At 47.0% G+C, this 16,182-nt stretch overlaps 1 protein-coding gene across 1 annotated transcript in view; it reads left to right on the top strand.

Annotated features, from left to right (window-relative positions):
• Positions 1–16,182, top strand: part of erp44 (endoplasmic reticulum protein 44) — a 42,043-nt gene that overhangs the window by 22,111 nt on the left and 3,750 nt on the right. Inside the window, exons 2-9 of the mRNA XM_088928615.1 lie at positions 3,196–3,268; positions 4,455–4,494; positions 6,211–6,326; positions 10,385–10,569; positions 11,072–11,187; positions 12,988–13,045; positions 13,268–13,384; positions 15,225–15,336. Coding sequence (XP_088784741.1) covers positions 3,196–3,268; positions 4,455–4,494; positions 6,211–6,326; positions 10,385–10,569; positions 11,072–11,187; positions 12,988–13,045; positions 13,268–13,384; positions 15,225–15,336 — 817 coding nt within the window. The remainder of the gene's footprint in view (positions 1–3,195; positions 3,269–4,454; positions 4,495–6,210; positions 6,327–10,384; positions 10,570–11,071; positions 11,188–12,987; positions 13,046–13,267; positions 13,385–15,224; positions 15,337–16,182) is intronic.

The raw sequence follows: 16,182 nt of genomic DNA, 5'->3' as shown, positions 1-16,182 counted from the left end.
ATCTGGGCAGCCCAGTTAGTGGAAATGATGGGGGTACAAAGGGCCCAGTGGGGTTCTCCTTAGGCTGTCCTAAGTTGTGGCCCTTTGCCCAGCTCGGTTTCCCAAGGGCTGAGGGAAACCAGGAGCCACTTGGCGTTCCTGAACCGCAGGGTACCGTCCGTGGCCCAAGACTGGCTCTGTTCCTGCTCCTGCTGGTTGTGGTTTTTGTAAGATGCTGTTGTTTTTAGTCATTAAAGGTTCAGGGTTGAAAAATGCAGAGCGATTTGGACTGGCAAGAAAAAAAAAGACCCTCGTGCAGTTCTAATAACAGGTTTCCTAGGTAACAACCAGATATTTTTCTAATGCAAAAAATGTTAATAATGTTTTGTGTAACGGGCACTTTCTGTAGGTTGCACTTCATGGGTGTATTTGATATTGCAAATGCTGGGTGCTTGGGATATCTGAGGGCCCCATTCGCTTCAGAGAAGGTAAAAAACAAAGGAAGGCCTCAGGAATTTAATTTGTACACCATTCTGTGAAAAAGTATTCGTCCCCCTTTCTTTTTGTAGGATGGCCAAGTCCATGTCCTGAAATAAACCCCATAGATATTTCGTGGGAGGACCTGTAATAGGCAGTTGGTGTTGGAAACCCCTCCAAGTTAGTCCTGGAGGAATAGGCCTGAATTCTTACACAGCAGTGAGAGAGACTGATGACTACTTACAGGAAGTGGGTTTGGTCGCAGTTGTTGTAGCTAAAGGTGGTGCAACCAATTACTGAGCTTAAGGGGGGCGTTAACTTCTTCATACTGGGGCATTGAATGTTGGAGGACTCCTTATGAAATAAAAGAAAGAAGCGCCAAACTTTGGTGTTATTTGTTCACTCAGACATGAAACTCTGGTAACATTCAGGGGTGCAAATCCATAATAATTGAGAATATCCGAAAGGGGGCAAAGACTTTTTCAAAGAACTGTACGCCTCGTGCTTCCTTGGCACGTTTTCCATTGTAAAAATGCCCCCCGAAACCATGAAATTGCTTTGAGCGGTTACTTTTTAAAAAGCAGCCAGAAATATCTCTTCTGCACAATGCCTCCCGTTCCCTCCCTCTTCAAAGTGTTTGTCAGGTTCAGAGTTGTGTTTTTCCAGGAGCCGGTGTTTCTCACTCGCGTATCGGCTCCTATTCCCCGCGTTAGGAGAGAGGCCTTGTGGTAACGCCGCCTGGTCTATGTTTAGAGTGCAGAGCGGCTTGTTTTTCGGTGCCTGCGGTTCATTACTGCACATTGGGGACTGTCGGGCCCCCAGAGAGCCCCTGATTGGCAGCTTTCAAAGGAGACTTCAGGGGCTGTTACTGCTGCCCGTGCAGCCCCCCAGGGACACAGCCCCGCTCTCCTCCCCTCCTGTCGCGAGAGAGGGGGCGGAGGAGGGGACAGGGTGGGCGGACAGGAGCCGGAGAGCTCCAGCTGTATGTTGCTGCTGCATGGCGCTCTGGATTAGGAGCCAGACTAAGAAGTTTAGCTCCATGAGCAGTGCAGCAGAGGAATCCCTTTCCATGCAATGCTATCATTGTGTTTTTACTGCTAGTTAGGGGAAGAGTTTTGGAAGAATACTGTTTAGAGGAGATTAGGTCACAGATTGTGCTTGAGAATGGGGTATGAAAGTTGATCCCGCGCCAGCCCCTGCCCTGAGCTATGAGGGGAGGGGGGTTGTACTTCGAGATGTGAGTCCCAGCAGATCCCTGCTCCTCATACTGCGGGCTCGGTTCAGAGCCAAACTAGCACGGTAGGATTCTCAATCGAAAAGCTGCGTCGCCATCTTGTATGTCAGTTTTGAGTAGAATTGAAATGTTACCGGGCAACACTGCGGTGCAGCAGTTAACACCTGCTCCTTCGCAGTCCTGGGGTCCTGGGTTCAATTTCAGACCTGGGGTGCTGTCTGTGTGGAGTTTGTATGTTCTCCCGTGATCCCATGGCTTTCCTCCAGGGGCTCCAGTTTCCTCTCATAGTCGGGAAAACGGATTGGTGGGTTTTGTCCATATTACATTTCTTTACTTTGTTATGGAGAGCAATATTTGTTGTTGTTGTTAACAATAATGAGAGTTGTGTAACGATAAAGAGCTACCGGATTTTGAATGTTCGTGTCAAGCTGTGATTTGTAGCAGTGTGAGTGTTGGCGGAGATAATCCTGTAGCATCGAAAGAATGTCAGGGCCTAGGACATTGAAAGACTCATGACTGATAGGTTGCGGGTTTGAGTCCCCACTGTAGACACTGCTGTTGCACCCTTGCTCCAGTTCATCGGCTGTATATGTGGAGACCAGCATTACAGGGGTCAAGCCTGTGATGGACTGGCACCCTGTCCAGGGGGAGGGTCACACACTCTTATAAACTACTTAACCCCCCCCCCCGAAATCAGGAAGAACTCTGGACCAAAGAGTAACTATGGGACTTTTTTTTACTGAAGAATGATGAACAGGGATTTTAAAAATACAGATAAACCTATGCTAAAAAAGGGAATTATTTTAGAATTATTCAAAGCTGTGGTGTTAAGTTTACTGCAGTTACCACCGTTTAAGTGAGAATGAAGCTGTAGTGAGGGTAGAGGGTCTGAGTAATACCCTTGTGTCTGATTAGAAAATGTACATTAGTGTGTGACAGGATGCTCTCTGGTGTGGTATTAGTGGACCAGAAAGTGGAACTGTTCCCTCTAGAGCAGGAATTCTAAACCAGTGTCCTGGTGCTGACATGTATATGACATGTTAATGCAAACAATTCCTCTCCACACTGTGAGCCATAGAGTTCCCATTCTGTCCTCTTTGCAAAATGTTAAGCCTAATACTTTGGCCAGATTTAATATCTTTAGTAGAATCTCAGCTACATAACGTCATCCTACCTTAAGAGGCGCGAAAGTATATGTTTCCTCTACCCTGTGTCCTTTAGGGTATGATTGATGTGTGTATTCTACTCTGGAATCCAGCAAACAGTTTAGAGTTGTCTGGAGGGGTAGATATGGTCATTCCATTGTATCACAAGCTGTGCCTCCGACAATCCCCAAAACTCTCTCAAGTATTGTTTATGCACAGTGGCCCTGTCCACTACCTGGTGTGTGTGTGCGTGCGACAAACAAAATGCTTTTCAAATACAAAGAGCAGCGCATGAGGACACTGTGTTGTGTTTTCCGTCTGAGCAAAGTTAATGGCATGCTGTTTTCTTTTTGTTTCCAGGTAACGTGGCTCTATACTCCTGTGAGAAGTGAAATAACAACTCTTGATAGCGGAAATATTGACGAAACCTTAAGTAAGTATAGCTCAGGTTCAGAGCAGACCACTTCGCCATTGATCGCCTGTGGAGCGCTTTTCCTCCAGCCTCCTGCAGGACCCAGAATTCCGTGCTGTGAAATGGGCCTGCGGAGAACTTACAATGCATCGTTGCTGTTCTGCATAACAGTGGCGTTTCTTGCCTGATATAAGATGGAGGTGTGCAGAAACCCCAGCTATAAAAAAGACCTTTGAAATCCTTAAGGTTTTTCTTTTTGTTTTGTATCGGGACATATTGTCAACTATTTGTTAAGTTACAGTACTGTTCTGCAAGGCAGAAGTGATCACACACTCCATTACCAGCAATGTCGGTCACTGGTCAATGAAAAATATTTTCAAACTATAGATGTGTAAAATCGAATGACATTTAGGACGAAGAACCACACAAAAGCAGTAAGATTAGTGGGAATCGTATTTTTTTAAATGTGAATGAACTGCACACGTAGCTCCTGGAGAAACTTGATCATAGATCGAAACAGCACTGGCTGACGTGAAGGAAGAGTGTGACAGGATGAAGAGTTGAATATGCGTTTCCCGTCACACATCACAGGTGGCTGTTAACTTATTCAGGGAAGAGGGTTCCTGAGTGGCTCAGGTGGTGATGGTGCTTCCATCACCACCTGACAATGGGAAATTTGGACAGGAGACCAGGGTTACACCTCTACTCTTTTCGAGAAACACCCTGGGATTTTCAACGACCGCATAGAGTCAGGACCTTGGTTTTACGTCTCTGCTGAGGGGTGTTCGCCTTTTGCAGTATACTAATTCCCTAGTAGTCACTCTACTGGAACATTAGGACCCACACAGACTGCAAGATGAGCGTCCCCTACTTGTCCCACTAACACTTCTTCCTGCAGCAACCTTAGTTTTTCCCAGGAGCTCTCCCATGCAGGTACAGACCAGGCTCACACCTGCTGAGGTTCAGGGGGCTGCCAGTTGTGAGTTGCAGGGTGACATGGCTGCTGGCTATATGGAGTTTGTCAGATAAAAGAGTATTCATGGACAGCAGGACTAAAGAACAAGCAGAATGAGACTTCCTGGTCTGTGGTCGGTGGGCAGTGCTGCCCACCAGAATAATAAACAACGTTTTCTTAGTGTGCTGTTTGACCACTGAGAGACCAATCCTGTATTCATTACTTTGACCGTGTCATTTTTTTTCTTTCCAGACAATGCTGGTGTTGCTTTAGTGAATTTTTATGCGGACTGGTGAGTATTTAGGCCCCCTCCATTTCTTTAAAACTGCAAACAAAAAAACGCGTTCCAAACAAAAAGCATAATTAAAACCTTTATATTTGATTTCATCAAGAATTGAAAGGTGGCTTTAGCTTTGTAGACTGCAAAATGTCAAAGGACCCGGTATTTAGGTGCTTTTACCTAAATGCTTGGAATATGAGGAACAAAATGCAAGACACTGAAGTTGTTGCATTAGCAGGTAATCACAATGTAATTAGAATCCCAGCAACATGGCTCACAGTGATAGTGAAGAATACCAAAATATTATAAAATATTCAACAGTTGGAGCATTATCTAAAAGAGCAGTCTGGCACAGGGATTAAAACTAGAGGAATCAAGTCTTAAAACTAGACTAAAACTAAAGGAATCAAGTATTTTATAAGTCTTCAAGACTTATAAAAACATTCCAAGTATGTAGTGTTAAGAGTATGCTATAGAACACCAAGTTCAGACATTGGTTAAATGCAGTCTTATATAATGAAATCTCAAATGTATAATATGTAAAGCAGGAAGTGGTCATCATGGGAGGTTTAAGTTTTACTCATATGGTTTGGGAAAAGACAATCAGGATGTCAACACCTGAAACTGATGTGGTAGACATGGTTTATGACAGTTTTCTTATTCAGCACTTTGGAGCATCTACAAGACTATATCTGCATTGATCTTTTCAAACAATATTGAGTAAAGAAAACAGATGAAAAAACCAGGGAGCTTTGATTATAAAATAAGATGTTTTGAGGCATACTTTGAAACGGGTAGAATGCAAAACAAAAGTTTATAATTTCAAGAAAGCAGATTATGAGACAGAGATTAAGAGACTTAGAATGGGACAGGTTATATATATATAGGTATAGGTCAAACCAGTATGGAAATCCTGTACCAATTAATCACTAGATTACGTAAATCATTTGCCCAAACTATTTAGTAAATCAAGAAAATCTAAGGAGAAAGAAAGCACTTTATAAAATGGTAAAAAAAAATGAAAATGGAAATCAATAAATAGCAAGCACAGGTAAAAAGGAATGAGCTATCCAATACAGTGTAATTTAATGAGCTGTAAACTGTATGTTTGCCAGGCTTAAACAAATGTCCTACATTTGTTAAGGCTAAAGTAGCCTTAAACAGACTAAAATAATTTATTGAACAGAAAAAACCTCCAAGATTAGTCCTGAACAAAGAGACATGAGTCAAGTATTCAAAACCCCTGCAGGAATTGACTATGTCAACCCTGTGGACGTCATCAGAATTGACAGTCAAATCTGAGGACTCAAATGTAAACTAAAAGGAAATGTATTTAGAAGCAGCCAGCTGTGTCGTTGAAGCTTTTACTTTCCAGAAATGACTGGAAGGGTTCCTTGGATCACTTAGCTACTGACAACCTAATGAACTAGATGGGTTGAATGGTCTCTTCTTGTTTGTAACTTTTCTTGTGTTCGTTTACTTCAGATCAGACAGAAGAGATGAGAGGAAAGTAAAAAGGCAAGGAGTAGAGGAAATAATAAAGCCAGATGAATGACAAAATGTCAGAAATGAAGAACAGGATTAAAAGGGAAGCACAACGGAAAGGGGAGAGAGGAAAAAGACGGGGATTGAATGAATGTACCTGTTTTTGAATTTGATACAGCGCTTAGCTGTGAACACAGGGGGGCGGTGTAACTGCGTTCCCTGCATGCTTGTGCTGTGTCCCAGGTGCCGGTTCAGTCAGATGCTGCACCCCGTCTTCGAGGAGGCCTCCAATGTGGTGCGGGAGGAGTTCCCCGACCCCAAACAGGTTGTGTTCGCACGCGTCGACTGCGACCAGCACTGTGAGTCCCGCACGACACACTCGTCTCACGAATGGCCTCTGTCCGCACCGGGGGGACGGGAGAGATAAGATCACTTTATTAGCCATATACAATTTCTTGCATTAGGAATTTGTCTTTTTGCATACCCCAGCTTGCTCTCCATGAGACACACAGGCACACAGACAGGGAGAGAGATGCTCTGGGTCAGAGCGCAGGGTCAGCCATTTATACAGCGCCCCTGGAGCAGCTGGGGTTAAGGGCCTTGCTCAGGGGCCCAAAAGAGCAGGATTCCTCCGCTGGCCACGGGATTTGAACCGGCAACCTTCCAGCCACAGGCGCAGATCCTTAGCCACAGAGCCACCACTCCACCCTTTAGAGGCACATTTCTCTGGGCAACGTCTTGCCGAGGGCTTTTTCCTGCTGGTCAACGGCAAGGGACACGTTTTGCAATCTTAGTCGGGATTTTGTGGCAGCAGGTGGAGAGCTACAACCCCAACAGGGCTGCAGGATTCACAGTCTCCTGGTTTCTCTGGGTGGCACTGCAGGGTTTTCAGAGTGACTCCATCAGTGTTGTCAGTACTCCAGGTGTTTGGCCGTGAAGGACTTTTTTGATACCAGTGGAGCCTACAGGCTGTGAATTACACTCATCTGCTTATCAGTCATTTTTCTCCAACGATTCAGTTGGGCCAACTCCTGAGACGCACGATCTAATGGATTAGGGCCTGCTGAGAAGGGGCTAGGTTCAGCATAGGTGGGGTTGGTGAGCTCACATGCTGGCTGTGGTAGCTGCTGATCTTGTTTGTACATTGTTTGGTATACAGGCAGTTCTCAATCTACACAGCGGATCTGTTCCTGAGTAAAAACAAGGAATTAAGAACTAATCTCCCTTATGAATGCGCAGAAATGGGGGGGGAGCGTTCTGAATCCACTCCCAACCAGAGGGCTAAACTCCCAAATAGTCACACACATTTATACCTGTAAAACATCTATGCAGATGTGTTAGAAGTCATTTTTAAACCAAATGGTTGTTTGTGTTGGTCCATTTCTTGTAAAAAGTGAAGGCAAGGCTGTCATTACGGGTCGGTGATGAACAGTGTGAAAAACAGCAGCATTGTGCCTGTAGGTGCATGTGCACTGCATAGCTATCTCTAAGTAACATTACCAATCAGGTTTTCCTTAGGTTTCACCAATAATTCTATACACTTTTATTTATAGGCTTTTTAGGTTGAAAAGGTTGTTTTTCTTTGTGGAGAGAAGAGTTCACTTAAACTAACAATATTTACAAATTCTTTGCTTTTAAGTACATTTTTTTTCTGTATAGCAGCTTGGCGTCTTGCTCCCTTCCCCCTGGGGCAGCTGGGTATGCGCAGCATATATATACAGCTGCCTGTCGCCCAGGCCTGTTCAAGTGAGACCTCAAAGCATCCAAAATTAAGAAACAGTACATGTTTTGGGGGCAATTCAAGGCAAAAAAGGACAAATCGAAACTGTGTAAATTGAGAACTGACCATATATTGTACATCTTAATGTCAGACACTGTGATTCTGCTGTGTTTAGCACAGGTCTAATGAAAATGCTGCACCATCTTGCTAAAGTACACTCTATTCAAGCTCTAAACTCAAAAGCTGCATGAAATGAATCCCCAGACAATACCAGATATATGGCCGTAATATGAAAATGAAATGAAACTCTGTTTTTCAGCCAGATTTGACACACACAGCAAGGACTGATTTTTTTTCCTTGTAAATGGTGCTGTCTCTTCAGTAATGTCCTGAGTGCCCATGAGGGTCTGTGGCACTGTCTGTCCTCTCTGCAGGGTAGTGGGGGGTCAGGCATAGAGATGGGCAGGATCTAGTCGTTGCTGCCACGTGTTCAGTAGTGTTGCTGCGGAAATGGCCCGCCAACACTGTTCATTTCGACACCTGCCCCTGCTACTCTTCAGATGCAGCGCACTTCAAGCACAGCCTCTCGAACAGCGGCGCACACACACACACACACGCACAGGCACACACACACACGGGCACACAGTGGCTTTGGATCTGCAGCTGGACCGCAGTCTTTGAGATAAAGCAAATTAAACGGAATTATTGATGACCTGCACAGCGTTTGATGGCTAATGACAAAACTGCACTTCCCTCTGTAGTCCAAGTCCGCTTAAAGACTCCCAGCAGGGAGGCAGGGGGGAGCTGCTCCCACTCCTGCTGAGAGAAGTAAAGAGGAGACTTTGGAGAATTTTTCACCCTCTTCTGGGCACTGCCTTTCATCTCGGAGATGAGTGAGCTCACTGGTGTCTTTCTTTGCGGTCTCCGTACGGGGTTGATTCTTTCTCCCTACCTTACACAGTCCTGTCTCTACTGGTCCTGCACCAGTCCTGTCTCTTAGTCTTAGTGTTGACCAGTGGCCCTTTCTTCCTAAGCCCGTCTTGTTTCTAGTGGTCTGACCCCTTCCTCCATCTGTACTGGACCAGTCCCCTGTACGATCTCTCTGGATCAATCCCCACCCTTCTCGTTCTCCGTTTTTTTTTTTCTGGACCAGTTTCGTAAGCCCATAAGAAAGTCCAGGATGAGGAAAGGCGGTTGGGCGGACCTGTACTCGATCAATAAGCTGCTTCTGCTTGATTGTTTGTCATTTGCTAACATTTGTGTACTGCTGATCCTCGCAGTGTTTGGGTACGCTTATTTATTTAATATTTATTTAATGAAATCATTATCAGTAAAGCACATCAAGCAGTTTAAAACGGGTCGTCGCAATATCTTGGAATTACAATTCCACACCTTGCCTGTACTTCCTAGAACCTCATTCTACTGTCTGAGCTGTGAGCAGCCTGCGTCTGTTGGCCCCATGGAAAGACAAAAAGTGGATAACTTTCGAACTGCAATTAAAGACCAAAATCACAATTAGAATCTCTGTCGGCACCCAAAGGTCACTGTGATCAATTCGTCAAGTCGTCTTATCTGAATGCGCTCCTGCGATGACACACAGACAGCTGGAGGAGCCCCGCTTTGTATGAATCAGTGTCTGGGCTGAAGCTGACATTCCACAGCCGCAAATCAATCGCACAGACATTTCAAACTCCGTTTAAAAAGAAGCCTGTCCCCAACTATTGAGCTGGCACCGGAGCTCTCGTTCCTAAGACCGTCTACTTACTGTCTGTGCTGGTTCTGGGTGACGACCTGCCAGGACGTCTGTTTCCTCCGCGCCTGCTCGGCCCGTGTGTTCACTTCCTGCCGTTTGCCCTTGCGGTGGCTCTTGCTTCCACCCGGTCGAGCTGTTGGCAGTCGTGTGGTTGAGGGAGGAGCAGCGAGGGTGGCTTGTTTAGTCGCGAGCTGGACCAGGCTGACTTGTGGATGATGGTCACTGTAGTGTCTGTGCCCTGCTGCTCTTCATAGCCTAATGGGCCTCATTAATAAGACATGAATTGGGAATTACAAGCTGAGCAGCACATTGTACTAATGATCTAATGGCAGGCCACTTCTAGTGTGATTTGCATAATGAAACACTGAATTGCTGACCTTTAAGCTCTTTATTGTTAAGCTGCAATTAAAAAGGGGAGCAGTGCCCGTTTCAAAATGCAGCGCCGATATGACTGGAGCTGTAATTTATGCCCGCTTGAAAGTTGGGCTGATTGCACTCGAAGAGAGAGTTGAAAATGAGAGGAGCAGCACGAATGGCGAGCTGCAGAGGTGGTCAGAGCTGCGAGGGGGCTCGTCGTCTGCAGGTCCGGCAGTGACAGCTGACTGGGGGGCGGTGAGGGTTTGGGGGGGCTTAGAGTCTGGGCAGAAAGTCCTTCACTCCAGCGCCTGTCTTTTAGTACAACAAAGACTGAAGTGCATCTAAAGTACTTGATAATTCATCAAGCAGCTGAAGCGCTGACCTGGTCCAAAATCCAGCAGTGAAATGGATTGGAAGCAAGTTTAAGAATCCTGTGTGGAGAATGCTGTATCCACCATTTTGACGGGTATTGCACAGACCATAGCCTTGGTGAAAGGCGCTGTATAGCTTCGTCAGGGTGTATTTTTTCCCTACCCCACTTTATTGGTCCCAGCTTATTGCATTTTGCCTCTTTCTGTCCCTGTCAGCCGACATCGCTCAGCGTTACAGGATCAGCAAGTACCCCACGCTGAAGCTCTTCCGGAACGGCATGATGATGAAGAGGGAGTACCGAGGTCAGAGGTCGGTGTCGGCCATTGCGGACTTCATCCGGCAGCAGAAGGTGGACCCCGTGAGGGAGCTGCAGAGCCTGGAGGAGATCAAGGACGTCGATGTGAGGAAGCCCAGCTTGCCCCGGGCGGCCAAAGACACACCCTCGCGCGCTCACTCGCGCTCACTCGCGCTCACTCACTCAATTCAATTCAATTCAATTCAAGGTGCTTTATTAGCATGACCGATGGGTACAATCAGTGTTGCCAAAGCAAATGAAAGTCACTCGCTCACTCGCTCTCGCTCACTCGCACTCAGTCGCACGCACTCGCTCACTCGCACGCACTCGCTCACTCGCACGCACTCACTCACTCACTCGCACACACTCGCACGCACTCGCACGCACTCGCACGCACTCGCACGCACTCACTCGCTCACTCGCTCACTCACTCGCACGCACTCACTCACTCGCACGCACTCGCACGCACTCACTCGCACTCACTCACTCGCACGCACTCACTCGCGCTCGCGCACCCGCACCACCAGCTTCACTGCAGGGACGTAGCTCACGAGCTACCAGCAGTTCTCCGTCAGTTGGTCCTGATGCTTATTGTTTCTTCTTACAGCGAAGTAAACGGACAATCATTGGCTACTTTGAGCAGAAGGACTCTGATAACTACCGGACGTTTGAGAAGGTGGCAAATATTTTAAGGGACGACTGTGTCTTCCTGGCAGCTCATGGGTAGGTGTCCTGGCTATGGCTGAAACAGGGCAGTGTGCTTCGAGTGTCTGTGCTAGGATGGAAATAAGACCCCTGACAGCACAGGAGTGGGATACTTGTATGTACATATACATTAACTATGTATAAGTTCACACTCGCATGCGTCCTTACTTTGAGTAAACCCACACAGGCAGATCAGGAGTAAGGGAAAATAAAATGGAGTACAAGATTCAGCAACCTGTAAAATCTGCATTACATAATGTCTATAATAACATATAGAATATGTATATATTTTTATATATTTGTATAAAGATATGTATATATTTTTCCAAAAGATCCCAGAGTATTTTTCAGGTAGGGTGGGCCTCAGTGTATTCACCTCTGAAACACAGCCCCCAGCTGAATGACATCCTCTACGCAGCACATTATGTGGAGAAGTGAAAAACGACTCAGTTGAACTGATGAAAGGGCTTACTTTAAGGAGACAAGACTATACAAGATGAGCCCAGCCATGGATTTTGACCAGAACTTTCTGGGGTCACACCCCATACTCTCAGAAACAATGCCATGGGAACTCTGATGATCGGACCCTCAGTCGTTAAAGCCTAGGCTTAATGTTTCATCCGAAGGACACTCTTCTATCAAGCATGGGTCTAGCTGTTCTGTGAGTTTAGGATTCTCGGCCTTGTGAAACCGTCCCTTTCCTGCAGGTTTTAATTCCTGCTGTTACACTGCTGCAGTTCCCAGGTCGAACCCTGGCATTATCCTACAAACTCACAGCCTCCAGACCCCTGTGAGGCGTCAAAGAACAGTGCCTCAGTAATGCCCTGAACCCTGGTTCATTCGGAAATCAGCCCTGTTCGTGTCTGCTGATTTAACTGTACTTGGAATACAGTGTATTTCTATTAGAAAGGTGTTGCATGGATTATAATTTTGTTGTAGTTATCAGGGGTTACTGAATGTACATGAGCTCAATTCGTGTCCAACAGAGAAGACTACAGGGTGATTTGATACGAAGTATTCAAAACCCTTGAAGGCCCAGCGGACTTCTATTACAGACTTGAAACAGGAACCGGAGGAGACAAGTGGGAACTATGTGGAAGTGCATTTAAACCAGGAGCAGGAGGTGCTTCTTTACACAAAGGGCTGTGGTAGCGTGGAACAAGCTACCCAGCCGTGTTGCAGAAGCTGGTACCACGGCTCCTTTAAAGAAGCAGCTGGAGGAGACCCTTGGATCACTTAGCTACTAACTACCAAACAGGCTAGACAAGACCAATGGCTTCCTCTAGTCTGTAACTCATGTGACATGCAACCACTGGTCACTTTTAAGTGCTTTCAGTCATTGTTTTTTTAAATGTGTTTCCAAGATGTTTTGTGTTGTTTTCCCCACTAGTCAGACTTTTAACAGACCATCAGATACAGTCATCCCTCGTCCTCCCTGCATCCAGTTACATCTGCCATTCACAGTGCTTCACAGCTCCTTAAATTATTAGGTCTGCAGAGAACTGACAGCTTCTTATTTAATTTCTTTGCTTAGTACTTGTTTTGATGACCTGTTCATTAGTAATCAAACACGACAAAGACACCTTATCTCTGTTCGGCACTGAACTTTGCATTGATGACGGGGGGCTGAGGCTTGCATGCTTCAGAGTGCTGTTGTGTTCTCCAAGGGAACCCTTAACCTCAGACAGCCCATCGACCCTGCAGTGTGTCCACGGCAGCTTGCTTTGCTCTTTTTAAAATGATCCACTATTTTTTTTCTCCCTCAGAGCGATCCGATTTCAATACCCCAGCTTATCCCTCTCTCTTTCTGTCAAACAGAGACGTGTCAAAGCCAGAGAGGTTCAGCGGTGACAACGTGATTTATAAGCCTCCCGGGGTGAGTGGTTACACCTCCCTTTCCCTTTGTCAACACCGTCGGGCATCTCGGCCGATCTGCAGCTCGTCTGCTCCCATGCAGATGTTGTCCAGTGGGAGAGTGAGCCATAGAGGGCACTGATGGACCTTTCGGGCTTATTTTTCCCCACCTGTCAAAAAAACGATCTCCGTTCTCTCCCGCGTTAACTCTCACCCATTTATTTCTTTCACCAATCTGCTCCAGGAGAACATCCCCGACATGGTCTACCTGGGCTCCCTGACCAACTTCGATCTGGCGTACGCCTGGGCCCAAGACAAATGTGTTCCCCTGGTGCGCGAGATCACCTTTGAGAACGGAGAGGTAACAGCACCTTCGCCTTCCTCCGACTTTCGTCAGCCACCAGGATGTGATTTTATAGCAACTCTTCACAGTGAGCACCCCAATACCTCACCACCAATACGAACCACACAGCACACGCCTGCAGTGCTCTTCAGCAAGTGTCTCCTCCCCCCTGGCCTGTTTGCAGACGATCCTGCTGGTATTTTTCTTCTCCTCCATCTGGACATTGATCTCAGTCTGGCCTTTTAGTGTTTATCTGTGCCTTTTCTTCGCTAAAACAACGGTCACTATTGATCTTGAAGCAAAACGTAAGGGAAAAACAGCTTTGAATGGAACATCTGTCTTTGCCCTTCCCGATGAGCCAGACTGTTCACTTATTAAGATTTTAAAATCCAGCACAGGAAGGCCTTGTTGCCGACACTTGGCAGCTGAGTGCGTTCAGTGCTGTCCTGTGGCACTCACCACCATTAGGATGCCAACAACTGTGTGTCATTCATTCTTTTACATCAGCTATGTAATCGGAAAGGACTGAATTCCACGTTGGGTTTAGTGCAGACGTGGATTCGAGTGTCATCTGCACAGCAATGCCCATCAAAATGAATTTGAACTCAAGCAGCTCGTGAGGGACTTGACTGGGGCAAAAACCAGACATGACTGAACGCCCCCTCCAGGACCGGTTTAATGTAGTCTACGTCTCCGTGAAGCAGGGCAGCGAGCCAGCACGAGGGGGGAGTACTCTGGGACCCCGCTGGTAGGGTGTCTGTGCCTGCAGAAGTACCGGGCTTGTCTGCTGCTCCCAGCACCCCACCCTGGACTCAGCGCCGCTGTCGCTGGCCAGCTCCTCCCTCAGAGCGGAGTGCCAGAGACAAAACAAAAAAATGTGGCAGCCCCTTCTCAGTTGACTGAAAGTTCTTGTAGCGGAGTGTTTTCCACTTGCTCATTTGCATGTGAATGTTCTTCCCGATATTTCGGCTCGGTTGGCGTGGCTGGAGGGCCCTGAGTGTACTTTTCCCACAGAGCCCTGGCCCCAGGGTCCCGGGAGAGTTCCCGGGGGGCGGCCGCTGAGTTTTTGTCCTGTGCGTGTCAGTCTCTCCCCGCGCCCCCGGCCCTGTTTGCACAGGGGCATGTTTGGGATCCCAGTCCGGCTCTCTGCTGGGCCCCTCGCCTAGCAACCGGAGAGCCCCGTGCCCCCCAGCCGCTCTGTCAGCCAGACAGCCCTGCGACACAGTCCCCTCCTGCTCGGGCCTGCTCGGGCCTGCTCGGGCCTGCTGGGCTCACTCCGTCTCGGGCCACAATGGTTTTATGTGCAGTACACCACCCGGACTAGCGCCATTTTCTGTACTGTCCTTCAAACCAGTGGCTCCAACACACTTTTCAAAAGATATAGGTCACAACGGCCTCCCCTGTTAAAGGTGAAAATGTGGCATTAGGCTAACAGAGGTACGGTGAAACTGAAATGAAATAGGTTTTTTTCTGAATATAAAAATAAGTCCATTAATGTAATGTACCAATGCTGTTTTCATTAGTACATAAGAGTGGGCACTGTTGTGAGATGTTTGGGAGTTAACATTTGGCTGAAAAGGCAGTTCTGGGAACACTGGAGCTTAGTGAGGGCGAGCTGTGTGTGTCGGGATGGGGGACTCAACCCAGGTGTGAGAGAAGAGGCTGTTGCGGCGTTGCAGTTGGAGGGGAGCTGGGCTGGGGGTTTGACAGATCGCTGGTGCGGTCACTCAGCGTGGCTGGGCCGGGGGCCGGGGGCTGGGGGCTGGGGGCTGGGGGCTGGGGGCCGGGGGCCGGGGGCCGGGGGCACAGGTGCATTGTGGGAACCGGCCGCTAACAAGACCTGTCTCCCCCTGCCCAGGAGCTAACAGAAGAGGGGATCCCCTTCCTCATCCTTTTCCACATGAAGGACGACAACGAGAGCTTGGAGAAATTCCAGCAGGAGGTGGCGAGGCAGCTCATCAGCGAGAAAGGTACAGCCTGCTCCCCTCCAGGGAGAGTCGGACGGAGAGCAGCCGGAGGGAGTAGGGGTGTGCCACATTAAACTACACCAGCTGCCGATTCCTTTTCCAGGGATGTTCCAGGGAAGCTGGAATCTTTCAGAGAGAAAAGGCCTAAAAATTCCGCTTTGCATTTCCAGACAAATGCATAATAAGCTAGAGGAAAATGATCGGATAATGAGGCGTTCTTCTCTCTTGATGATTCCATGGTGCTGCCTGTTCTAATCTTGACACAGAGCTAGCCTGTAGAGTTTCTCTAGCCACTGAAAAATGCTGAGTGTCGAGAATTCAATTCCTGGGTGTTACGAAGTTCTTTCAGCAGTCCTACTTAAAACAAACATCTGAGGTTTTTCTTTTCACCACCACATGTCTGTTGTTCTCTACAACATTTATTGTTACTGGTTGTTACAATTTATGATGTACCATTTTGTAATGTACTGTCTACATTGTGTGGTGTCGTCCGCTGTACTGGTATGTCCTGAGAGATTGGCACGAATAACAATTCCAATGTTCATGTACATATGGCATTAAACTCCTCTACTACTACAGCTACTATTTTTATACTAATATACTAATATTGTATTTGTAGAAAAAAATAGTGATGAATAACAACTGTTATATTCCTAGTTGGTTTCTGATTACAGCCGAAAGCGTCTCATAAATTTGTGAAACCTATCATAATAGGAGAAAGCGCTGTGGAACTCGTGTAGTCAGGGTGAATGGTCATGAATATTTTTGAAAATGCCCACAGTCCACTATAATCCAACGGACGTCAGGGTATGCTATGAATTGGCACTTCCTGTTGCTTATCCTGCTTCC

Source organism: Atractosteus spatula, chromosome 12, assembly GCF_055471065.1.
Source record: "Atractosteus spatula isolate fAtrSpa1 chromosome 12, fAtrSpa1.hap1, whole genome shotgun sequence".
Lineage (NCBI taxonomy): Eukaryota > Metazoa > Chordata > Actinopteri > Semionotiformes > Lepisosteidae > Atractosteus > Atractosteus spatula.
The sequence above is the reverse complement of the archived record's forward strand: the minus strand, read 5'-3'. Positions and strand labels throughout refer to the sequence as shown.